The sequence below is a fragment of the Hylobates moloch genome, unplaced genomic scaffold (assembly GCF_009828535.3).
Source record: "Hylobates moloch isolate HMO894 unplaced genomic scaffold, HMol_V3 SCAFFOLD_13, whole genome shotgun sequence".
Classification (NCBI taxonomy): Eukaryota; Metazoa; Chordata; class Mammalia; order Primates; family Hylobatidae; genus Hylobates; species Hylobates moloch.
The window spans coordinates 98,674,176-98,700,201 of record NW_026652288.1 but is presented as its reverse complement, the minus strand read 5'-3'; the positions used below and the strand labels follow the sequence as shown (position 1 = coordinate 98,700,201).

The following is a 26,026-nucleotide window of genomic DNA, read 5'->3' as shown; positions in this document are numbered from 1 at the left end:
TCTTCAGATATATACTATTATCTCAGTTTTATGCATGAAGAAACAAAAACCCAAAATTGACAGATAGGTTGGTGTCTAAGAGTTCATTTTTATTTATTTGAAACAATAGTATAAAATGGTGAGCAATCAGATGAACTCACAGGTGATAATGGTTCTACTTTCCATTGATTGAAAAATTTGTTCTGCTGGCCTGGATGGTAAAGCATTCAAGTGTTGCTCTCCTGAAACTTACTCTAACAAGACATCCTGCCCAGGAGTTAAAGATTAATGATTATTTACTCAAGGTATAGGAATCACTGAGCTTCTCTGCTGAATCCTTTTATGATCAAGTTACCAGGCCAGAAAACAGAACTTACTGAATTAATCAAGTATCTGAACTGGGTAGTCTAATCAAATTATCTATTTAATATTAAGGCTTCTGTAGTAAAAACAAAATTGCCTCTCCTCTTACTAGGGGGATATTTTACTTATTATAAAGACCATGGTATTACTAATATTTACTTGGCGGGTAAAGAGATGGTCACACAAACAATAGAATTTCTGGGAAGGCTAGAAAGGTAACCATCTTTGTGGTGGTATTTGCAAGCAAAGCTCTTATGGATAAGAATCTTTGGGGGGAATGCAGGCAGTTACTGAAGCAACAAGGGCTTGAATGTTCGACTTGGTTTTTATCCTAACCCCGGAAATGTACCTGACCTAGCTATCTTCATGATTTCCCTGGTTTTTCTCTTCATATGATTGTATATAAGATCAAATTCAAAGTATATATGTTGATTTTATCTATATTCTTTCCCAGACTTTCTTTCCATGACACCTAGAATGAGATGATTAGTAGTTCAATGTGTTTATAGGGGGAGTGCTTCTAAATAAGAGAGATTAGAACGAGAGAATTAGGAAGCCAATATAACAGTCTTTGAGAGTGGAGATACAGGCCTGACCTAAGGTAGACGTAGTGATGGTTGAGTGAGGGGACCAGCCCAGAGAACAGGTATAGGAGTCCTATCTGGTCATATCATCAGCCACGGAATGCTGGAAAATGTGACTTACCTGATAATTCAATCATTTATCTTACGTAGCAACCAGACAAATTCTACCACAGGTCCATCTCCTATTCTGTTACAGTGATGTCAAGGAAAATGCTGTATTTCCATGGGCCTTCACTTAGCTGTAACTACTCACTTTGTCAAGAGCCAGAAGCCTTGAATGGTCTCTCCAGAAGTCTCAGCTACGTGACCTTTCAAGTCTTCCATGGCAGTCTCAATGGCCCCCGGCTGGGTGGAAAGGAGAAAATACCTAGTTTAGAGCAGACTTAGCCCCCTTTGCGCTTATGATTGGTTAGCATATCCCAGCAGCTCCTCCGGAAAGCTGGTCACAAAGGATATAGTTTATGCAGTTGCCTGTATGCCTAACTGCCTTCCAGAAAACTTAGTCTCGAACTCTGGTAAGCTTTTCTCCTTGGGTAGAGAAAAAGTGGTCTAGGCCCCATCTTCTATAATCTTACTCAGATTTTATTATATAAATGAAGACAGCCACTTTCAGAGGAACAGTTTTCCCAAACAAGCATTATGAAGTTCAAAGCCTTTAGGAATCTGTACGTTTTTAAATTAAACCTTTTTTCTCTTCCTAGAGCCCATGTCAATAAAAAACAAAATAGCCTTCTTCCAGTGCTCTGACGATAAATTTTAGCTGACTCACGGAGATAAACTCTTTCAGTCTCCTCACCTCATTTTCTGCATCCTTCCCCAAACAGGTGTTACTACTTATAGGCCCAACATTAGCTTAAAGATTGTCATCTGTTCTAGTAAGTTCATAGACTCTTTAGCTCAATGACTCTCAAATTTCAATGCCCATCAGAATCACCTAAAGTATGTGTTAAAACATAGATTTCTGGGACTATACCCAGAGTTTTTTATTCAGCTGGACCAGGGTGGGACCTGAGAATTTGAATTTCTAACAAGTTCTTGGGCGCTGCTGGTGGCATGGAGGCTGTACTAAGAGAACCACTGCTCAAATGTACTTCGACAGAGAAGGTTGTGCCAACATTAGTCACCTCCACTGACCCCACTGGCAGGAATAGATGACTGTGGAGGGGAGTTGCCTAGGATTCTATGACAATTTTCCCTACACTCAACCTCCACTCCCTGTGATGCAGTCTGACTCTTCCAGTCCCACTTGTCCTCTCAAAAATAATACTTTCTTTAATGACTCAACATGGGTATTTTTTGGGGTCTCTCTTCCTGTATTCTCATAATTTTGGTCTCAACAAATATAACTTAGTAGTGAGACTAATATTTTTCAGAAGAAAAAATTGTTAAGTAAAGAATAATGAAATAATCCTAAAATAAGCATTTTATTGAATGCTTTTATGCCAGGCACTTTGCCAAAGATATGTGAAGATGAGTATAATCATGTAGAATTTTTAAAACCTTATTTGCCTCGCTTATGGAAAATAATTGGCAAAGCCTATCAAAATGAAAAATGATCTATCCTTTGATCCAGATTTTCACTTCTGTGAAATTATACTAAAGAAATTTTTGCATATATAGAAAATGACATATCTGTAAAGTGTTCTTTGCAGCCTTGTTTTTGGATAGCAAAAATTTCTGGAAAAAAACTGCAAACATCTCTCAATAAAGGACTAGGGATATATATTATAGGATACATCCATACAATGCAATATGATGAAGTTATGAAAAGTGTGAAGAAAATTGTGTTAATATGGAAAGATTTTTAAATGTATAATCAAATGAAAGAAAACAATGAACAGAAGACAGGGTAAAATATGCCATTTTCTGCATAAAAAGGAGGAGAGGGAATAAAAACAAATATTTATGTTTGCTTCTATATGCCTAAAGTAACTCTTAAAGGATATATAGAAACTATTAACATTGGTTCCCTATGGGTAGTAAAGAATGTGATGAAGATGGAAGATGAAGGTGATGTTTTGCTGTATACCTTTTCAAAAGTTAGACACAAAAAATAAAGCATGTTCTTTACAGAATGAATTGGTAGCCTCTGGAGTTCTATCAGTCTTCTCACTGTGCTGTTCTTATCTTTGGTAAAAATGTAGGTCAAGCCCTTATAGAACACAGAAGGAAAATATACCCAGATACAGAATTGTACTCTCCCCCATCTTACTATTATAGTTACTGTAATAAGTTAACTTTAGTCATTTGGTGCCAAATATAATATAAAAGCATAAATACATTGACTTGTGATGGGGACATCAGGGTTTAAATCTCAGCCTTTCTTATGAGGATCCATTATACACCATTTTGTCATTTTGTACATCAGTTTGCTCGTTTATTAGATGGATAATAACTGTAACTGAGTCATGCTACGAAACACTATATATATTATTATATATAAAATGGTAAATACTGATTAATAAAAATCTTTATCATCATTCTCATTATGGCTGATATTAAATAGAAGGAAAATAGTTATACCGGAATTTGAGGATCAAATGTTTACTGTAATTGAATAATCTGCTCTGAGACATCATGCAGCCTAAGGCAAACAGGGAAATACGGTGGAATAATATGTACACATCATCTGACACAGCGTAACAGGCAATATTGTCTTTTACAGTCTAGCGCTGAATAGTTTTAGTCAAAGCAAACCTACTGGGGACTTTTGAAAACATATGTGTTTGTTTCCTTACACTTCCTTGAGCTAGACTAGCCTGGGGCCACTTGTCACACAAACAGTGTCCATGTCTGTGCTAATTTTTCTCCATGTAATGAGCTCATTAGCTAAACAGGAGCGGTATAGAAAAGAATGTCTCTGCAGACTCGGACACTTGGGTCTCTCTTGTCATGCCCAGACTGGAGTCACTTCGCAATGAACACATAAAGTAAGAAAATCAGCTCTAAATCAGATGTGATTTTTAAAGTCCAAGCAAATTTGTCTTTACCTGAAAATGAAGGGAATATATCGTATCTCATTGTGGTTAGTCCTCTGCTCTGATAAAGAAAAAAAAATCATCTTTTTTATAATCTTCACAGGATTTCAGGGTTGGAGGGAGTCAAGAAACCTTTTGCCAAGTGAGATAACTATTTTCTACACCCGAAAGAAGCCCACACAGGCAATAACAATACAACTAATATATTTATTTGTTCCCAATGTGAAAGCAAGACACAGGGAACCCTACAGCAAGAGAAGAGGGAAAGAGAGAGAGTATGAAAGCCAAATTAGTGTCATGGAAGCAACGACATCTTGCTACACAATGGAAAGTCCTGAACCTGCTTATTAAAGTCTCATTGCTCACAATAGAACACAGACTATAAAAACGCCATGGGGAACCATTAATTAAACATTAAAAGAGCAAATAGTTTTAGTCCCATTAGTTTGTATGTAATTTACATTCTCAAGTATAAATTTAGAGATAATTCCCCATCCCAAATTGCTTTCAACTTTCTGATAAGGTATCTGCAAATATAGAGTCCTACAGAGAGTTTAAAAATATCTTTCCCCATGTGAACTAAGTATTGTTCCTTTCATAAGAAGTTGCTTTTGAATATCAGTCTCCACAACCAAGAAGATTATCATAATATACCTCTAGTTATTAGCCTTGAGGGGTACTTTTGTTCAGAGACGCCACTAGGCCTTTTTTAGATATGTCTAAGCAATAATAGCAGATGAACTGAAACCAAAGGAAAAGGTTATCCAAGCAGACTGATTTTGGATCTTCATTTCTGTGACCTTTCATTCGTTTTCCAAGGTCAGAGGCAGTGGGGTGTAGTGGAAAGCATCAAAAGTCCTGGGTTCCAGGCCTGTCTTCTAGTTCTTGTGTGGCCCAGAGGTTGCTTGTTGACCTTGGCCCCAAGTCATACCTCATCTATGTGCAACAAAGGTTGGATTCAATATTCCTAAGACCCTTCTAGCTGGGAGCTCCTAAGCTAAGTCAGAGGCACACGGTTTCAGAAAATAAATAATAGGTTGGAAGCCTGAGGAAAGGAAGTAACATCCCAGAGTGACCCATAAAGAATACAAGAGGTTTAAGGGGCCAGATATACTTTTTTTTTATGATCCAGTATTGAGAGATATGGTCTAATATATGAGGTTATGATGCCAAAATTGACTTGTTAGTCAATAATTAATTTATGTGTCAGTCACCTCTTTGTAAATCTAATTTGTAATTCATATAATTGACCTGCTTTCTGATTATGGCATCGGCTGTTTACTCCTGGCACTGGAGAAACTGAGCACTATCCTGCCTCAGGGAGCCAATGAGTAACTTTCCTCTGTAGTTTAAAAAATTTAAACAGGAAGAAACCTACATATATAACAAAAGTTAAATAAATTGTAGTATATTCCCACAGTTGGATATTGTGAAACTATTAAAAATTATATTATGGAAGTATGTTATTGAAATGGGAAATAATAGTTGGCATATAATCCCATTTTTACACAAGAATTGTGTGTGTATATATATATATATGTAAGTAAAAGAAAAAAATATGCACCTAAATATATGAGCAGATTTAATACATTTTAGTTAAATTTGGGCAGTGATAATCTTTATTTTACTTTGCTTATTTACATTTTCTAATTTTTCATCAATAAACCACCTCCTGTGCAATAATTTTAAAACATTTTAATAATAGAAAATACCTAACCAAGTAATTCCTCCACTCAATGACTAGCCTTCTGAATTTACAACATATATACTTTAAATTCTAACTCCATGATAAGTTGATTTCTTTTTAATTGAATCTAATTGTAAATTGGGAAACTAGTTCAAGCCCTAGCTTTGCCACTTGCTAGCCTCTTGGGCAAGTCAGTGATCACTATCTACTGTGACACTGAGCAAGCAACTCCCCCTTCTCTTGGCCTTATTTTCCTTTGAGAACAAGTGTGTTGATTAGCTCACTCGTGCTCAGAATGTGGTCTCAGGATAGACAGCATCAGTATCACCAGAGACTTTGTGGAAATCTAGGATACAATGTTTTGCATGGTAAAGATTGAGAATCATCTGACTATATCATCTGTAGATCTCCTTTCAGCTTTAAGAAGTCATATTTTATCATGACTCTCATAGATTTGAATCTTTGAGACTCTTGATCTTATTGAATTATCCATTGAGAAAATGAGTTAGCTTCCTTTTTACTGCTATAGACCCTACATGTCTACATTTATATCTTACCCTGAAGGTCAGGATGAGGTCATGGGCATCTTAATGTTGTTTCCTATTACCAATTACAGAAAAATGGATGTAAAGTCAAGAAAAAAGAGAAAGCATTTATAACAACAATGAGATGTCATTTATAAAATGTTGATAGATGTGTTATGCACTCGACTAAGAACTTTTACAAAGTTAGCTTATTTAAATTTTTATATAAAACTGGTGTTTCATCTATACTTTGTAGATGAGGAAATATATGCATATACATACAATACCCTCCCCCCGCCCACACACACATTTCTCTCCAGTTTTTTTCAACTGCCACCCATTAGCAGACTTGTGGTTCATAAGCTAGCAAAGCTGGATCTTTTTTTTTAAGTTTATCATTATAAACTTCAATTAAGCCAACAGTTGCATTTTCCTTGTTCTCACGTGTGTGAATGCACGTTTATTTTACTCACATGTCAATAAGAGCTCTTCATATTATGTCTGTTGGTCTGAAGGAGGGCAAATGCTGAGTATCTTGGGAAAATCTCCCTATTGGTTCCTAGAGTCTTCAGGTTTACTTTAGATTCACTAATAATTAGAAGATTTTTCCCTCACAAGCTTTTGAGAACTTAAGATTGTTTTCAATACACCTAATGAAAAAGATATTCTTCACATTGATTAGAATCAGTCATTGAAAACACTTATAAAGGAGCCATAAATTCTATTGTGCGTGGTCAGGAAAGTATTGGACTTGGAGAAAGAAGTTCCAGAATTAAGACCCGGAATCTAGCTGCAGCCCTTCCACTAACATTATATGACTTGAACAGGTCACTTCATTTTTCTCAAACTTCAATATGTTCATCTTTAAAACACAGATGTTAAGCCCTCTCCTGCCTGCCTCCCAGTATTGCTCTGGGGAATCAAACAGATAAAGGATGTGAGTTTGCTGTATAAGCTACATGGTGCAACACCAATACAATTATCATGTGTAGTGGATTTGGACTCTGTCAATTTAGCTAAGCTGAAACTACATTTTCCAGAATTGCTTTTGTGTGTGTTTCCAAATTAGGGCTGGCAACAAGAGACACCTGTGTAATATTCAAAAGGCAGAATTGAAACATAAGTCGTTTTCCCTGTTGAAGATCAGTGCAGGTCACCATGCACTGTGACAACTCATGTTCATGGCGACTGATATCCTGGTTTCCTTAATGGCAAGGGGTAGCCCCTGTACCTGTGTCTCCTTCCATCACAGTCAGGCTTTTCTTTCTAAGATTTTCCTCTCCCTGGGCTGGTTAAGTGAGTAGCTCAGTAATGAAAGCACTAGCTTCTAAAAGTGACCTCACACCATCAAGTTTAGACTTGGTGAGAGACAGACATAAGTTCCAGTTTTTCCTCATAAGTTAAACATTGTCACCAGAAATTCCAGTTTGTCCATGCAATTTTTTCCTATTCCTTTTTCCCTATTTCCTCTTCACAACTGCCAACTGATTGGCCTATTCTAACTTCAGGCCCAACACCAGATTCAGAGAAAACAACTTTCCATAGTGTCGGCCAGCTCTCATAATTGCATCAGCTCTCAATAATAAATCTTTATTCTATATGCAGCGTGTTCTTCTATCATCAAACCCTGACATCATCAATATCAAAGATAGCACAACTCCAAGAGATGCTTTGATTTCCTTTGCAGCTATATCACACAGCTTAACTTTGCATATTCAATAAAGTTCACATACTTCGGAAAACAAACCATATGCTCTACATATGCAGAAACACTCACACAAACACACATATAGTATAGCACCTACTAAAGCATCTTGCACATAAGAGTATACGCAGTGTTTAAACACAGACTGACACAGGCACACACACACACTGGTTAAGTTGCTTTAGTTAAAACTTTACCTAAACCAAAGATATATTTTGAAAGCAATCAAATCAGGATTTATTAATTAAAGCTTTGTAAAAGTCACAAAACCCTGGCCCCAATTTTTTATGAGAATGAGTTGAATTACATTTTTTTTCCAAAAAGACCTCCCACGTACACACGAAAATGAGATGTTCTCTGCTGCCATAGTGTAAACTCCCTGATTTTGCCCCCAGTTGATTGTAACCTCTAAGCTAACCATGACTGTGCTAATAAGAATGTTGAAGGATTGGAAAGAGGATCTATAAGTAGGAAGAAGAGCTCAAGAGGGAAAGGTACTAGAAACCTCTGAAGCACTCTCCACTTGATTCAAATGCTAAAAGTTAAAAATATTGCTTTTTTTAACATCCAGATATACAAGCTCCCTCCTGCTTACTTACCCATCCATTTACTTTCCCAGCTCCATTGCACAGGTAAGAGAGCTCAGCTCCAGATGGTAGCTATAGGTTTGAAATTTAAAGCTACCTGCTCCCTCGTTATAATATGAGCATCCCATTGTAAACCTTAGAGAGTCAGTGCATTCTTAGCAACCCTCTCCACTCCATTATCCATATCTTTTCCACACAAACAATGAATACCCTCACTGGATTAACAGCTTTGTATTCTAGTTGCTATGGTTCTCTCTTTATAGAATATTAGTTCTTTGAGATCAGGTTTAGCATAAGCACAAACTGAGGAACCAAAGAAGGAAGCTGGAGGACATACTTCTCCTTAATACTATCTGTGGAATCAAAAATAGATCTTTAAATTCTCTAAAGTTCAGATCTTTCATCTTTAAATGGGGATAAGGATACCTACTTCATGATTATTATGACGATTACATGAGACAAATATGAATACACTCAGTAAATATGTGATACACAGAAGGATTTTAAGATGTCTTATGGTGAATTTTTATATAGTATTTAAGAGAATCAATAAATTTACCCGTGTAGCAAAGTACTTCCGTGAGATATAAGGATGATGATAAGGATTGGGGTAAAGAGTTGATTCGGTCACACTTGACTGTCTTGAAATCTGTCTTGGCATCGGGTCCTCTTCCTCCATCGATAGGTGGTCAGTCTCAGAGGGTTGGTCATCTCCCTCTTGCTTCAGAGACACAGCCTGGAATCCTTCAAAACTCCCAGTTGTTGACATTTCTTCAGGCTAAACCAAGGGCAGAAAAATCTCATTGAAAAAATGTTACCTCTGTACCTGTGTCCTAGCTATGGCAAAACAGAATATGATGAGCAAATGGAATTCCTGAAACTTAAAAACACCCTTCATGTTAACTAAACAGAGGCATTGGTGGATACAGCTTCATAACCAGACTTCTAAATACCATCCATAATCCTGCAAGGTCATTTACCAGAGGAGTGAAGGAGAGACTCTCCGGACAGAGAAAAGGAGTTTAATCCCAGGAGACGGGAACCTGAACAAGAGAAGCACTGTATAAAATAATTACCAGACAATTTCTCTTCAAAATTGCATAGCATTTTTGGTTGAAAATTCACCAGACTGCAAGCTTATTTAAGAGTTAAAAGCAATGATAATGCATTTTCTTGTGTGCTTCTTGAGTAATAATAGAGCATAAGAGCACTTAGTACTGAACATGTTTTTAAACTGAAAAATTCGAATTCTAAAAATTTATTCTAAGGAAATAATTTAGATGAATACCCAAAGACTCACACACAGGCACATGCATACACGCACACACAGACACACACACACGGTTGTTCAGCTGGCCGTGGTGGCTCATGCCTGTAATTCCAGCATTCTAGGAGTCCAAGGCTGGTAGATCCCTTGTGCTCAGGAGTTTGAGACCAGCCTGGGCAACATGGCGAAACCCAGTCTCTACAAAAAACACAAAAATTAGCCAGACATGGTGGCATGTGCCCGTAGTCCCAGCTACTTGGTAGGCTGAGGTGGGAGGGGCACCTGAGCACAGGAAGTGGAAGCTGCAGTGAGCCAAGATCATGCCACTGCACTCCAGGCTAGGCAACAGAGTAAGACCCTGTCTCAAAAAAAAAAAAAAAAAGTTTGTTCATCACAACATCGCATCTAATAGAAAAATATACCTCGTTATATAAAAGAAAAACACACCACTTTATATCTCATAGAACAATAGAACACTGTATATAAAAACATTAGACATTCAGGCAATATTGTGTCTAACACCAAAAGATAAAATAAGTATCCATCAATAAGAAGTTGACTAAATAAAATATGTTGTACCATAAATACAATGTTATCATTGAAAATGTGAGTGTATATTTTTATCACAGAAAATATCCAAAATATAAATGGAAAAAAGTAAGTTACAAAATATTATAAATAATATTATTCCAATTTTTTTAAATTAGAAAGAGAAGAAAGATGAAGGAAAGGAAAGGAGGAAAGAAGGAAAAAAGAAAGAGAAAGAAAGAAGAAAGAAAGAAAGAAAGACAAAGAAAAGAAAGACGAAGGAAGGAAGGAAAGGAAGGAAGGAAGGGAAGGAAGGGAAAGAAGGAAAGAAGGAAAGGAAGGAAGGAAGGAAGGAAGGAAGGAAGGAAGGAAGGAAGGAGGGAAATGTACCTGCATATGTATATACAGGCATACATATATGGTATAACAGATTTTAAAATGTCTAAAAAGAGGGTTTGAAAAGAAGTAAAATAAAATATTAACAATAGTTTTCTCTAGATGACAGTGTTAGAGGTGATTTTATTTTTGTTTCTTTCCATGTCTATGGGTGCTAGTAATGATCACACATGGTTTAAAATAAATAAAAATAATAATATATTGGTTTCTATTTTGTACATATAAAGCAAAGCAAAATAAAATAGAAGGCACATGTTAGCATGTGCACTCAAATCATTTCAAGCTGACAGTGAGCATGTTGTCAATGATGCCTGGAAAGTTTCGTGTCCATTTTCACCATGAAAGTAGGAATGTCAAATTATTCTCAGAGTCACCTCCTTGTTCCTAAACAAAAAGTGGTTTTTAATCAATTTCCTTGGTTCTTGTGAAACAAAGGAAGGTGAGAAAAAGCCCCTATCCCCAGCAAACTTCCACTTTTGAAATTGGGATTAACTAGGCTATTCACAAGAGGTAAAAACAGTATGATCATATAATTTATTAGCTAATTTTGGAAATTTTGGCATGAAAAGGGTGCTATTGGCAATTATGTCAGGATGATAGGAGTGAACTGGATGGTCTCAAGCAAATGTGTATCTATATACATGTTCACCCTGAGGATTTGAATGTAGAAAACACAGCTAAGGTAACTCACAAGTGGAAAGCCTTGTGCAGTTTGTTTTATATGTTTTCTTAAGCTTTATATGTTTTCTTATCCCATCTTTCCAGCAATCCTAGAAGAGCTACTTACTCTTTCCCCATCTTTCTGAGGAACACAGAGTAGATGGGAACCACCCAGGGTCACACTTTGATAGTCGTAGCAGCAACCGGCCTCCCAACCATGCCCCCAGTATAGCACACCCAACATCTGCCTTATGACAGAAAAGACGTCTGTGAGCTTTTAGGTGATCTTTTAAAGTGAGGTGTGCAAAAGGTAGAAATTGGTCTCTGAGAAAACAAGGAATGAAGAAGCAGGAGAAAGAGAGAGAGTGTGTGCGTGTGTGTGTGTGTGTGTGTGTGTGTGTGTGTGTGTGAGAGAGAGAGAGAGAGAGAGAGACATAGAGACAGAGACAGAGAAAGAAAGAGAGACAGAGGAGGCACTCTGACCTCCCTGTCCCTGGCAGCTACATGCTGTATTTATGCAGGTCTGCCACCTTTATCACAGTGGGTGTTGGAAGGAAATGCATTTCTAAAGTTCTCTATAACCTGTGAAGGAAGGTTTGTGTCATTGGGGAAGGAAAGCTTGCTTCTGTATTTGTGCACTCTGTGAACACACGCCTAACAACAGACATCTGCGAAAGGCTCCTGTGCCTGGAAAACAGAGGGAGGATTTAATTAGCACCACTTCCTCTCCCTCAGGCTGTCTTCTCTGGAAACACTTGGGGAAGCTCTGCGCTCTGAGACCAAGCTGTTTGAGATCCAGGAAAGAAGGAAACTCTCAGCTCCGTTTAAATTCTCACTGCCATAAATAGTGGGAAAGTTGAGCTCAGCTATCCCAATCCAGAGTAATTCCAGCTCTGTTCCAGTCACAGGAATATCTTAGAAGAACAATAAATAGAACTTCCTCAACTTCCCCAATAGGAGAAGCGTGTTGCACATCTACACATTCCACTCTATTTCTCGTGACCTCTGGCCCAGTTCATTCCCAATTCAATAGCAAGTGCTCTTCTATCCCTGCATAGGCTGTATTCCGTGAAATGCTAAAGGTACATTAATACCAGTAACAAATCAAAATCAAATGTTCCATTGCTTTCACACAGATCAATCATCCCCTGCAACAAACTCATTGGGAGCCTTTTAGAACTGAAAAGATTTAATGTTCTGTAATATTTCCCAGTAAATTTATATCTTCATTTGGAGAGTAAAGGCAACACATTCAGAGAGTAAAGGCAGCACAATTTCATAGGAAAACAAAGGATCAAAACTTAGAAAAAGTAAATGATGTTCACAGTTTTTTTTGTTTTTGTTTTTGTTTTTGTTTTTTTTGAGACAGAGTCTTGCTCTGTCGCCAGGCTGAAGTGCAGTGGCACGATCTAGGCTCACTGCATTCTCCGCCTCCTGGGTTCATGCAATTCTTCTGCCTCAGCCTCCAGAGCAGCTGGGACTACAGGCGTGTGCCACCATGCCCAGCTAATTTTTTGTATTTTTAGTAGAGACAGAGTTTCACCGTGTTGGCCAGGATGGTCTTGATATCTGGACCTCGTGATCTGCCCGCCTCGGTCTCCCAAAGTCCTGGGATTATAGGCATGAGCCACCTTGCCCAGCCAATGTTCTTACTTTTCAATGGAATCTTCTCATTCCAGGGAATTCATGTAATAAAAACTACCTTTAAGAAGCAAAACACTACAATATTAATTACTTATTCTGAGTAGTAATGAAAATTGAAAACCAACTAAACACCTAACGTTCAAGGAATGGCTAAGAATATCCAATTTGTATTGTACAGACATTCAAAATAACACACAAACATTGCAGTAGCACGAGATTAACGGTTGTATCTTTTTAAGTGAAATAAAGCAGGAAACCAAAAATATTTTATCTTGCAATGTTCCACTGAATAATTTCACATTGGTAAAGACTAGAAAGAAAATATTTATATTTATTGAAGTAGTGGATTGTGCGTCAATTTTTGCTCTTTTAAAAAAATTAAATGGCAGTAGCGCAGATTTTTTAGCATTAAAAAAAACCCAAATAAAGCCTTAAAGAAGTACTACCTTGCCTTTGATTAGACAATAGGAATACTATATTTCTCAGCTGCCAGAAAATTCAGAACTAAATTTAATATAGTATTATAGTAAATAACTTATTTCCAGATCCTGGTCTAAGTATAACTGCTTCCATTTATAAGGAATTCATCTATCTCTCTGAGACTTTTTCTAATAATATTATAGAAGCATGTAGGGCATAAATTATAGCTGAAAAGTTATTGTCTAGTTCAACTTTTTTATCTGGCAAATATTGAAACAGACCCCCTGAGATGAAGGTTGTCCATGGCCACACAGCTCCATAGAATCAACACATGCAACCAGACCTCCAGTTTTCTGGACTCCAGTTCACTGTTCTATCCTACTCTCAAAGTTGCTGCATTTAGAAGAAAAGCAAAGAAACGGCCATCAAACTTATGCACTGGCAAACTGGAGGCACTTTTGCCAAATGTCTGAGGCCAGTGATTTCTGGGCTCAGAGATACAGCTTCCATGAAGCAGGACCAATCCCCATCTTCCCCTGCATCAGCAGCCCCACAGCGAGCACTGCAGGCTGAATGAAGCCTTTCTCTTCCCCCCAGAACCAGGTTGACAAATCCTTTAGGCACAAGAAGCACAGTGCCTGAGGTTTCACAAAACTTTTAGAAGCCCTTCAAATATTTTACTTTCTTTTAAAATGAGAAGAAAAAAAATGGCTTTTAGGGTCACAAATTTAAAAGTTTTAAATTGTTCTCACATCAGAAAAAAGAAAAACTAAAATTTGTAAGGCACCCCAAACCTATTACATTTTGCCTAAAAGGGAAAAAACACATAATATTGAACAACTTAAAGTTATAGAAACAGAAGTTTTAATATTGATAGTGTCACAGTGAGAAGACAAAAAGGTTTGGAGCATAGAGATCACAACGTGGTCCTGGCTCAAATCCACATTCTTTCTACTCCCATTTCCCGTTTGATTTTTCATTCTGCTGCTCCATCCTAGACTGTCAGAGCTAGCCTACCCCCGGTCCAGAGCTTTCCAGTCTCTTCATCATTGATGATTCTGCTCCACCACATACTGAAAGATTTCTGTCCTACAGAAACACGGCACGATCTTAAGACGATTCTTTTTGCGTTTTTTAAAAGCAAAGACAGATCCACCATAGTTGGCCCCCAGTAAATGTTTGTTTCTCAGAGAAGTGGATGAATAACTACCCTGAGAACTTTTTAATCAGTGTGAAAGGCACCCTGAAAACTCCTAATCAGCTTTAAAGGCATAGCCAGCCACACTTAGTTGCCAGAACTTGAGTCAGAGGCAAAGAAAAGGCAAGTTTGGGAATGTTTTTCCCTCTCACAACAGTTCAATAAAGGCCAATTTGAGGCTGGGAGCAGTGGCTTACGCCTGTAATCCCAACAATTTGGGAGGCCAACGTGGGCGGATCACCTGAGGTCAGGAGTTCAAGACTGGCCTGGTCAACATGGTGAAACCCCCATCTCTACTAAAAATAGAAAAATTAGCCAGACGTGGTGGCAGGCCCCTGTAAATCCCAGCTACTTGGGAGGCAGAGGCAGGAGAATTGCTTGAACCTGGGAGGTGGAGGTTGCAGTGAGCTGAGATCACACTACTGCACTCCAGCCTGGGTGACAGAGTGAGACTCCATTTCAAAAAAAATAAAAAAAAACAAAAATTTGAGTATAACAAAAAGTATCATACTTCATATTTAGAAACCAGTATTGGCATTAAAGATGCTTGCCTTCTCTCAGGGCTATTTCGTGGTGAACCTCTTCACAAGAGCCATGTCATTCTCCATTTCTTCAGCACTACCTGCCCCCTTTTTAAATCTAGTTTTCAGAAAGTCCTTCTGGGCTGCTGGTCCTCTCTACCTGCTGGACCAGCTGCAACACCAGGCACTCCCTTGCTTTTTTCACTTGTTCTATCTGTCTCCTGATACCTCCAGAAGTCACACAGGATTTTTAAAAATCCTATTGCAGGTATCTATAATATCCACAAAACTTTTGAAATATCAATAGCTACTTGATGATCCCCATTGCTACCTCTGTGAACCCTTGGGAAGAAAAGCTGGCTGTTTAGCACTCATCTATTCCAATCTCCACTGCCTTAGTCCATTGCAGCTGCTATAACCAAACACATGGGGCTGAATAATTTATAAACCACAGAAATTTATTTCTCACAATTCTGGAGTCTGATTATTCCAAGATCAAGGCACCAGCAGATCGGTGTCTGGTGCGGGTCTCTGCTTTCAAGATGGTGCTTTTAACATTGTACCTCTCGAAGGGGACAAATGCTGTGTCCTCACATGATGGGAGAAATGAAAAGGGTAAAAAGGGCCTAGCTAGTTTCCTCCAGATTTTTTATAAGGCACTAATCCCATTCGTGAGAACAGAGCCCTTATAGCCTAATCACCTCCCACAGGCCTCACCTCTTAATATCACTGTTTAGGGAATTATGTTTCAATATAAATCTTAAAGAAGACACAGACCTTCAAACCATAGCATCCACCTTTTACAAGTAAGGAAACTGAGGCCCAGAATGGTTGTGTGTCTCTTCTGAACTCTCAGTTAGTTAATTACAACTTAGTTAAATAAAGAATGAAATTACAGTAACCACAGAATTAAAAAATCTTGTATCTAGAGCAATATTTGTGCACAGACAGGGAACTTAGAAAAGTCTATGGCTTGTTAACAAGAACGATGACTCTGCTGCAGATGGGATAGCGATGGGAATAGGAAGGAAGATCAGGAATTAGTCCCTGTGGTCTGTGTGCAGTCAAAGATGTCAACTGTGTTTTCTCATGCTGACACCTCTACCCCCATGAAGGGGTTAACAGTCTCAAGGCATATACCCAAAATAAAAATCTACTTTTAATTTTGACATTTTGTAAAGGTAATTTATGTGAATTTATGTGTGCAGCCTTCCCTGAGTCTGTCTGTGAGAACAGCCGAGGGATGTGCAGTGGATAAACAACAATACTCTAACACCTCATAACTCTCCAACAAGCCTGCTTCTGTGCCAGTTGAGATAAGAAAATTGGCAAACAATTCCTTACAATTTCACATTTTGTATATTAGTGATAACATGCCAGCAGCGTTGCTCTGTGTCCTGGGGGAAAGTTGAGTTGACGGAGGCTTTCTCCCCTCCCAGCTCCACCTGGGCCAGGCAGAGTCCTCTGCTCCGCTATAGAGTGCTTTGACTCAGCAGCAGATGGAAAGAGGGCTGTGGGGAAGAATACAGGGCTAGGCCAAGAAATGTGGGTCCTCACTCTTTTGCTGTCCCCTCAGAGTAACCCTGGGTAGGTCACTTTCTTGCTCCCCTTCTCTGCACTGCAGGTTCCTCTCCACAAAATAAAAGTGAGACTTGATTGTTTGCAAGTTGTGCTCTTGGATACTATTCATTGTTTTTTTGTTTGTTTATTTGTTTTTGTTTTGAGATGGAGTCTCGCACTGTTGCCCGGGCTGCAGTGCAGTGGCGCGATCTCAGCTCACTGCAACCTCTGCCTCCAAGGTTCAAGTGATTCTCCTGCCTCAGCCTCCTGAGTAGCTGGGATTACAGGTGACCACCACCAAACCCAGCTAATTTTTTGTGTGTTTTTAGTAGAGACGGGGTTTCACCATTTTGGCCAGACTGGTCTCGAACTCCTGACCCATGATTCGCCTGCCTCGGCTTCCCAAAGTGCTGGGATTACAGGCGTGAGCCATCACGCCCAGCCCTGGATACTACTCTTGAGGTTACCTGAGGGGTTCATGGGTGGGTTTCCCCAGTCATCAAACTTATTTCAGTCAAAAAAGATCCATTTATCTCTTACTGGATTTCTTCTGAAGCTTTTATTTGGGGGGAAAATGTTCAAATTTGAAAACTGCTGGACTAAATTATTCATAAGTTTCCAGTTCAATGAGTCTACAAGATTTGATTAATTTTTCTTCAGTGTCCGGAATGTTTTGGATGGAAGCCTATAGAGATTGTTCATAAATGGTTTTCCCCATCTCATCTTCATCATGTGACTCCAACTGAGCAAATTGGTTCTCTTGTGATGAAAAAGCTGTAAGGTCACAGGAATAAGATTGTGATAACGGTCACGAATTTGGGTGCCTATTGTGGAGATTATAGGGTGTTGTTTTATGACTTCCCTCTGACTCAAATAAAAATCCATATAGGTCAGAGCTGCTTGGGACATGCAGAGTGGAGAGCTGGGCATCTCACCCAGTCTAGGGCCAAAGACATGCTCGAGCCTCAGTAACTATTCTTGTACTTAAGAAGGAAATAATTTAAAGTTCTGTTGAGCTTCTCACAGCATGTATTTATTTTTAGAGAGATTTTCTCAAAAATACATAAAGAAGAAAGTGATAAAGACAAAGATACTGACTAGAGAATTTTTTGAGATTACAGATCCCTTGAGATGAATTTTCTTAGACGTTTGAGTGCATGCTTCTACCACTCATCCAGTCTGGGTTATGATAGCACTTGAGTTCTTGACTCCTGTGGCATTGATCCTACTATTCTGTAATCACCATTTACTTTCCTGTCTTCACTAGTGGGCCATGAGCAATTCCAGAGCAGGAACTGTGCTGCACTAATCTTCATAGTCCAGCACTTAGTATAGGCATGATATAGAGCAGCCATTAAGTTTAAATTTCTTGGATAGATGAATGGATACCCTGCCTGTTTCTTGGCACTACTTCAGATTGGAAGGACAAGGCTTATATTTGTTTTATCTGTGCACATTACCTCATACACAGCGAGTGCTCAGTAAATGTTTGTGGACCGAGTAATGAAGTTCTGTGCTAAAGCATGAACAAAAGCATCTTCTCTCACAGACACATATAGGAACTCATACCACAGTCTTTAATCTACAGAAGCTCATAGTCTAGTGGAGGTGACAGAAACACGAGCAGATAATGGCAGCCTTTTGTGATAGAGCCATGATAGGAGTATGTGCACAAAACACCATAGAGACAGAAGATGGTTAGTGGGAAGAGGGGAATGTGAATGTGGGAAGTTAGAGGTGTGGAGTAAGGCACCTCAGAGCTGACTGTACACTAGAGGGTAGGTGGAGGACGTTCCAAGCAAATGTGTGAGGTGTGAGAGGAGTGTGTTCCAAAAGTGGCAGGTAATATGGTGTGTGCAATTGAGATGTCAGCCGCCCACCCTCAAACCCAATCCCTTGAAGATCTGGTTACAGTTGGTGAAAACTAACATTTCGAATTGGGAGGAGAATTTGAAATTCTTCTCACACTTTCTCTGTATTCCCTTCTCTCTGCCATCCCCTCCACACCTGCTGAGAATTTTCTCACAGTCAACCCACTTACACATTCTGGCCTTGGCAGTGTAAATATTCCACTTGCCTTAAGAATTTCCTGGGGTTAACAACTTTATCAATGATTTAGAGAGGTCATAGAGAGGTGTGTCACATTGTGTATGGTCCAATATTATATCATTCATCTATTTCTCACTTCTCTCTTTTCAGAATAACAAATTCTTTCTTGTTTATGTGTTTGGTTTTGGTTAGAAACATATCTACTTAATCTACACATCCAGATCTCTTGGGTTCTCCCCTTCACAGCCCCTGTCCAATACTGAAATTCCCCTACAGAAATAAATTCTATAGCTAGCTATTAATATAAATCTATATAAGGATTTGTGAATTAGAAGAGAGTTGGCAGGAGAAGCATCTGAAAAAGTAAAACAAAACCACTCTGTAAGCCAAATATTGAATTGAGTGACTTATCTCAGGCAATAGCAAAAGTGTCCTACTTTGCAACTGGCCTGACCCTGAAGACTGTGGGACAGAAAGGGGGCAGAAAAGTGGTCACATTCTGGGGAGTAGAATAAATAAGACTAAATCACCCGTCCCCCTACCCCAACCAAACACACATACAAAAGAGAGAGAAAAATACAGAAAGAGAGGAAGGAGCAACACGCAAGGCTAAAGATGCTGGTCCTGATAATGCACTCGGAGAGCCTGTAAAGACTCAGATGTTTTCTCCATATACAGATGAACAAGAAAGAAGCAGAGAGATAAAAAAAATCAACCAATGCCAACAGCTGAGACCTGCAGTAGCCTTTGTTATTTTCTCTACAAACTAAATAGAATCCCTGATTTTGAATCTGCTGATTCAGAAGCTTGGTGGTGTCAATGCCTACACATTAAAACAAGCCTCTGTCCCAGTTATTGAGACATCCCAGAGGAGTGTGTAGATTAATGCCTACCAGAGATTACTACCTTCCCAGCATTAATCCTGGTGCCAGGCAGCAGTGAGAACAAACATTCCACAAGCAGATGTTCCTGCCTGGGAGTTTTGTTTAAGGAAGTCACCCCAAAACCTCGGTTTCTTGTTAGACCAACTGTGACTTTTTACACCTAGATTTTATAAAATTCATGGAAAGTATTCATCTAAGTTCTGAAAATAGTATTTTTCCCTCAAAATAAAAACTCCAGCCTTTATTATTCTAATGGTTTTTATTAATAAACATTTTATTGAACTATGACATGCACTCAAAAAATCATAAATATGCAGAACAATGAATTATCATAACATAAGAATACCAGTGTGATATGGTTTGGCTGTGTCCCCACCCAAATCTCATCTTGAATTGTAGCTCCCATAATTCCCACAGTGTCATGGGAGGGACCCAGTGGGAGGTAACTCAGGGGGCCGGTCTTTTCCATGCTGTTCTCACGATAGTGAATAAGTATCAAGAGATCTGATGGATTTATAAAGGGGAGTTTCCCTGCACATGCCCCCTCCTGCCTGCTGCCATGTAAGATGTGTCTTGCTTCCCCTTCACCTTCTGCCATGATTTTGAAGCCTCCCCAGCCGTGTGGAACTGTGAGTCAATTAAACCTCTCTCCTTTATAAATTACCCAGTCTCTGGTATATCTTTATTAGTAGCATGATAACAGATATTAATACACCATGCAAACAATCACTGAGGTCAAGAAATAGCACACTACCAGCACTGTGACAGGATTATTTTTCTGAAAGTGACTCTTCAGTTAGTTTCACATGATAAAATCCAACAGGGCTGCCAAACATTTTAGATATTATCTAACTCAACATCTTCATTTTACAAATAAGAAATTAGATCCTCAGATGGGAGTAAGGAAGTGACTTACTTCAGGTCACAAAGTAAATTAATGGAAGCAGTAGGGTTTCAGGCTCCTCTTTTCTGCTTAAACTGCCTCAAATCCCTGAGAAGGCTTCGTTGGCCTATGAAGCAAGAGAAACCTGCTCTTTGAGAAAGGTGATGTCAGCAAGCTGGCCGGCTAGAAGCCCCCTAGCACTCTACTCTTCACAAAGACAGTCGGAACAACAAATAAACAACTACATTTTATGAAAATAACCAAGGAAGGGCACCAAAGTGCATCAGGGGAGTAACAGAAACCCTGGTGAACACAGAAACTTGGGATTGTTATGTAGAGATGGGAAGGAAATGCCAGGCCTCTACCACTCCATCCCTTAATCAGGATCACCTCGGAACTAGGAGGAACTTCTGTCCACAACAAGGAAGAAAGCAAGAGGATCCTAGGAATCCCCATCAACACCTTGGACACCAACAGATTTCAACCCTGGGATCCCCTGCAGTGCTCACAGGCACTAAGCCCAGCTGTGGGAGCTGACTGGAGTCCACAGAGCTGTGCTCCCTCCAGAGGAGAAGCTGACACTGTGCCCTGCCTCCTATGGCCCACACAGCTACTGCAATACACTGTCTTGAATTAGAACTATGGCTAGAGTGTGTCTTGCTCTAGCGGTGAGTAGTCATGGCTCTCCTTTATCCTTGAGGCTAAGCTGCTGCCAAACCACCCCAGACCAGTGGCCAAATATCCTCAAGCCAAGCCACAATCAGCTGTTACGGCTTTCTCTGTTGGGTCGAGCAGAGGTGAAGCCACTTCACCTACCACTCCCTCTGCCTTTTCAGCTAGAGCTGAAGCAGGACTGTGCCTCTTGGGAAATAGTACTTTAGCCACTAAAAGAAGTCACACCTCCCTAGTATCTAAATTGAAGCAGTTCCCTTCATCCCAGGAAACAGAGCCTTGAACACCAAGAGTGGTCATGCACCCCAGTACCTAAGCTGAAGCAGCACCCTGAATCCCAGGAAAACAGTGCCTGGGTGGCCCAGAACAGTCACCATACCCTCAGGCCTGAGCTGATACAACACATCACCCCCTAGGGAATCAGTGCCCTGGTTAAGCTGAGCAGCTTTGCATCTCAGGGTTGGGCTTACATAGTACCCCATGCTCCAAGGAAACAGAGCAGTGGCTGAGCTGAGATACCTCACCCTATAAGCCAAATAAGTCTAGTACCCTTGGAGCTGGGTGTCTTAGCTGCTGAGACACCCCTCTTCCTGGGGAGTGAAGTCATCATTGTGCTGTCCCCTGCCCAGCACCAGGGCTCAAATAATAGCCATGATCCACCATTCTGGGGTACTGTTGCCACTGCACCTGGCCTCACAGAGGCTGAGATACTGCTGAGCCCTGAAATCCCAGGGTCTATAGCTACTACTACACAGTATCTCATTCCCTGGGACTCAGGTAGATACTGAGCCCTGTTGGCACAGGTTTCCAAATTGCAGCCATACTTTGCTCTGCAGGTCCAAACCTCTAGAACACTCCCTTTTCCCCACAGATGTGCCAGTACTATGAGCTCCCACCCATGGGTAGAATCACAACCATGACACAGACCCCTGAGCCCGAGCTGCTAGGAGATACCTCAGAGTCACAGATCCTGGCTCTGCGGGCAACCTATATTCAACTAGCCAAAGAGAGAAAACTTGCAGACAAAGACCTAGGGGTCACAATAGGTTCATGTATCACTGAGCCCAGGACCTTCGCACCACAGCTGCTATGATTACCTGTACCTGGAACCCAGCACCACTGCAGCTACTTGTAGGCTGTGTCAGACCTGATAACAAAAGGAATCTCCTTGGCTAAGTCTCTCCACTGTGGGAAAAGTAAGGAGAGGAGAACCCCAAAGCCCTTGACACCTAGAAAATTAACAACCTATGCTGTCATGGCCACAGGCTTCTACAGCCTAGGCCACTGAGGTGCCCACATTTACTACTGATGTTGAATACAGCTAAAGAAGCTGCACAGATATCATACCATTGCACCTATGCAGAAAAACAGTCACTACGCCCTTCGCAACCAGCAGGCAAAAAAAGACAACAGCAGGTGAAAATCTTTCTTTATGAAAGCTATTCTAGAAAGTTTGCAAGAGATGATTGACCAGATGCACAGACAGCAACACATGAATAAGAAACATGAAAAAGCAAGAAAATATGATGCCACCTACAAATTATAATAATTATCTAGTAGCAGACCTCAATAAATAGAGAAATAAATGAATTGCCAGAAAAAGGAATTCAAAATAATCCTCTTAAGGAACAAGAAACAAACAACCAAAAACATACAGACAGATGATTCAACAAAATCAGGAAACCAACTCATGGTATGAATGAGAAATTGCACAGAGATAATAGACACACATAAAGCAGCAAATAGAAATCCTGCAGTATTCTGAATAAGTTGATTAATAAAAGAGATAGCTTCAACAACAGACTTGATCAAGCAGAAGAATCTCTGAATTTGAAGATAGATAATTTGAAATTACCCAGTCAGAGAAAAAAAAAAAAAAAGAAGTAAGAATGAAAAGGAGTGAGAAAAGCTTACAAGACTTATGGACACTATTAAGTGAACAAATATTTGTATCATGGAAGTTCCAGAAAGAAAAGAGAAGGGAAAGTGTATGGAAAACCTATCTAATAAAATAATAGCTGAAAGCTTCCCAAGTCTGGGGAGAGATACGCATATTTAAATCTGGGAAGCAAAAAAGTACCCAAAAAGATTAAACCCAAAAGGTTCTTTATGAAGCACAGTATAGTCAAACTGTCAAAAGTCAAAGGAATCTGGGCAATGCAACAAGGCTCCAATTCCACAAAATATTAAAAATTAGTTGGGCATGGTATCATGCACCTATAGTTCCAGCTACTCAGGAGGCTGAGGTGGAAGAATTGCTTGAGCCCAGAAGTTCAAATTTGCAGTGAAATGGAATTATGCCACTGCACTCCAATCTGAGTGACAAAGCAAGACCTCATCTCAAAAAAAAATAAATAAATAAAAGTCAAAAACAAAGAGAGAATTCTAAAAACAGCAAGATAAAAACATCAAGTCACATATAAGAGAATCCTTGTAAGACTAAACAGCAGATTTCTCTGCAGAAACCTTACAGGCAGGTAGAAAAGATGACGATATACTCAAAGTGCTAAAAGGAAATTATTGACAACCAGGAATACTATACCCAGCAAAATTATCATTCAGAAATGAAGTGAAAATAAAGTATTTCCCAGACAAACTAAAACTGGGGGAGTTCATCACCACTAGATTGGCATTATGAGAAATGCTAAAGGAAATCCTGCAACTGGAGGCAAAAAGTTAATATTCACTATTAAGAAAACATCAAAAGTTTGAAATTCACTGGTAGAACAGATACTCAAAGGAGAAGGAAAAAAAGAAGCAAACCTTAAAATGACAGAAAACCATCAAACTACAATGATAGACAATAAAAGAGAAAGAAAGAAACAAAGGATACACAAAACAACCAGAAAGCAATTCACAGAATGACAGGAGTAAATTCTCATTTATCAATAACCATAAATTATTTATCTCTTGAGGATCATTATAAAGACCTTCCAATTCATGTCCCTTAAGTTTTACTCTTTTCAATTTTTGCCTACTGAGTATTAATCACACTGTATTACAAATATCTGTTAGCTTGCCTTAACTTTCACATCCTGTTCACTAGTACATGAGCTCCTTGATGATAGGGACCAGGTTTTATTTACTGTGGTATCCATAGCACCAAGTAGAGCACATAGAAAGCATTCATTATGTATTAGCTGAACAAATGAATCAGTAATAAATATCTTTACTACATGGAGCACCCATGACAGAAAATGCAAAGGGAATTTAGCTAAGAGTCTCTCTCTTCAGGTATTATGAAACTAGAACTGACAAGAGAAGATTTGAAATCCTTCCTTCTAAACCTGGCTTCAAAGTTAACAGTTCTCAGAAATGTAACAAGAATGGCAATTTAGAAATGCAATTTTTCTATGCTCTCAGGCATCATGATCTTCTGTCAACCAGTTTTCTTTAGTTATTGCCTGTGATTGGGCTCCATGAGTAAATTGTGAGCTTGGTGAGCTTCCTGTGCCCTGATTTGTCCCTCCTGGATCCCCACAAAATCTGTAAGCCTTTGTGCAGCCCAGTGTGTTCAGTTATAACGTCTTTCACAGAAGATGTTTGCATCACTAGAGACAGACAGAAGAAGGAATCACTTGCTTCTGCCTGAAACCACCCTGAGGGGTAAATGATGAATATCAGAGTCTTCCCTGAAAGAGGATCTAGGTATACAGGAACTAGAGAAGAGGCTTATCCTAAACCAATGGGCAATATTCAGGAGTAGGCATTCAAAAGGGGCAGAACAAGACCAGGAAGGAGAGCCTAGGTCTTAAAAACAGACGTGGCTAACTTCTCATCTTGTAGGGCTGTAACTGAAGGATAATTTGTGTTTTAATGATGAAATATACATTAAGCTCCTAAAATGCTGAATGCTAAACAAGACACCAAATCTGAGAAAATAATTAGCTGCAAGAAGGCATCCAAATAATATCATTCTAAAGCTACTTTGACCCATTTCCACTCCACCTGTGTTAGGATGTTACCACCTAGAATTCAGCCTGTTCTGCAAGATGCCAGGAAGATTTAAATAGATCCAGAGAGCTCCACCCAGGGAGAGAGAAAAGAAAAGAGAGCTAGAACAATAGGAGTAGCTCTCATTAAAGTAATAAAGGTCAGAGCACAAGTGTGGAAAGAGGAAAGTAGTTTTAAAAACAACATTCAGATTCATTCTAAGATGATTTAATAAAAGTGGACAGTTCAGAATGCTAAAGAATGAAAACTAAAAAATACTTTCATATTTTCTTGCTGAAGGCAGTTAGATAAAAGACTGATGAAGAACGATAACATCTGTCACAAATAGCCTTTTCTTTTTCTATATTTCCATAAAATAACAAAACAATAAAAATATGTGCACATATGAAAATATAATTATATACAACCATATGTGTATAAATGTGGTCATAATATTTGAAAGTAAGAATACATGTATATTTACATGTGAACTGCTACAACTACTGAAAAAGCAATGACCAAAATTAGCCAGAATAGACAGTAAAAATGTCCTGAGAAAAGTAAAAGACCTACCTGTGATATTCGCATTTCCTTGCTTCTGTGAATATTTATCTCAAAGCTGGCTCATTGCAAAGGGATGATGTTTGGTTTTGATCAGCCTTTCTGTAAATGTATGACTCGATCACAAAGCAGCTAAGAGCGGAGTAGGAATATGGATCAGGGAAAGATTAATGAAAGCACTCATTGTGAAGAGTGGTTGGTAATGCCATCTTTATATATTAAATGTACATGTATGTTGTAATCATACCTCTCAACTTCTTTATCTATAAAAATATGCACATTGATGCCAGGCCTGCTTACGCTACACAGGTTTTGTGAAGATTAGATGAAAAAAGTTGTGAAAGTACTCTGTAGATGATGAAGTGCCTTGATCTTTCATCTTTTGAAGAGCTATTAGCATTCTTATCATAGAAGTAGGAGGCAATAAAATAGAATAATATCTG

The 26,026-nt window shown here is 39.1% G+C and overlaps 1 protein-coding gene across 1 annotated transcript in view; it reads right to left on the bottom strand.

Moving 5' to 3' along the window:
• The window catches only part of TPRG1 (tumor protein p63 regulated 1), a 127,688-nt gene extending 102,064 nt beyond the window's left edge, over window positions 1–25,624 (bottom strand). Inside the window, exons 1-3 of the mRNA XM_058426119.1 lie at window positions 25,596–25,624; window positions 8,967–9,185; window positions 1,180–1,271 (exon numbers count right to left, since the gene is read on the bottom strand). Coding sequence (XP_058282102.1) covers window positions 1,180–1,271; window positions 8,967–9,185; window positions 25,596–25,610 — 326 coding nt within the window. The 5' untranslated portion in view covers window positions 25,611–25,624. The remainder of the gene's footprint in view (window positions 1–1,179; window positions 1,272–8,966; window positions 9,186–25,595) is intronic.
• Between the last annotated feature and the right edge of the window lie 402 nt (window positions 25,625–26,026).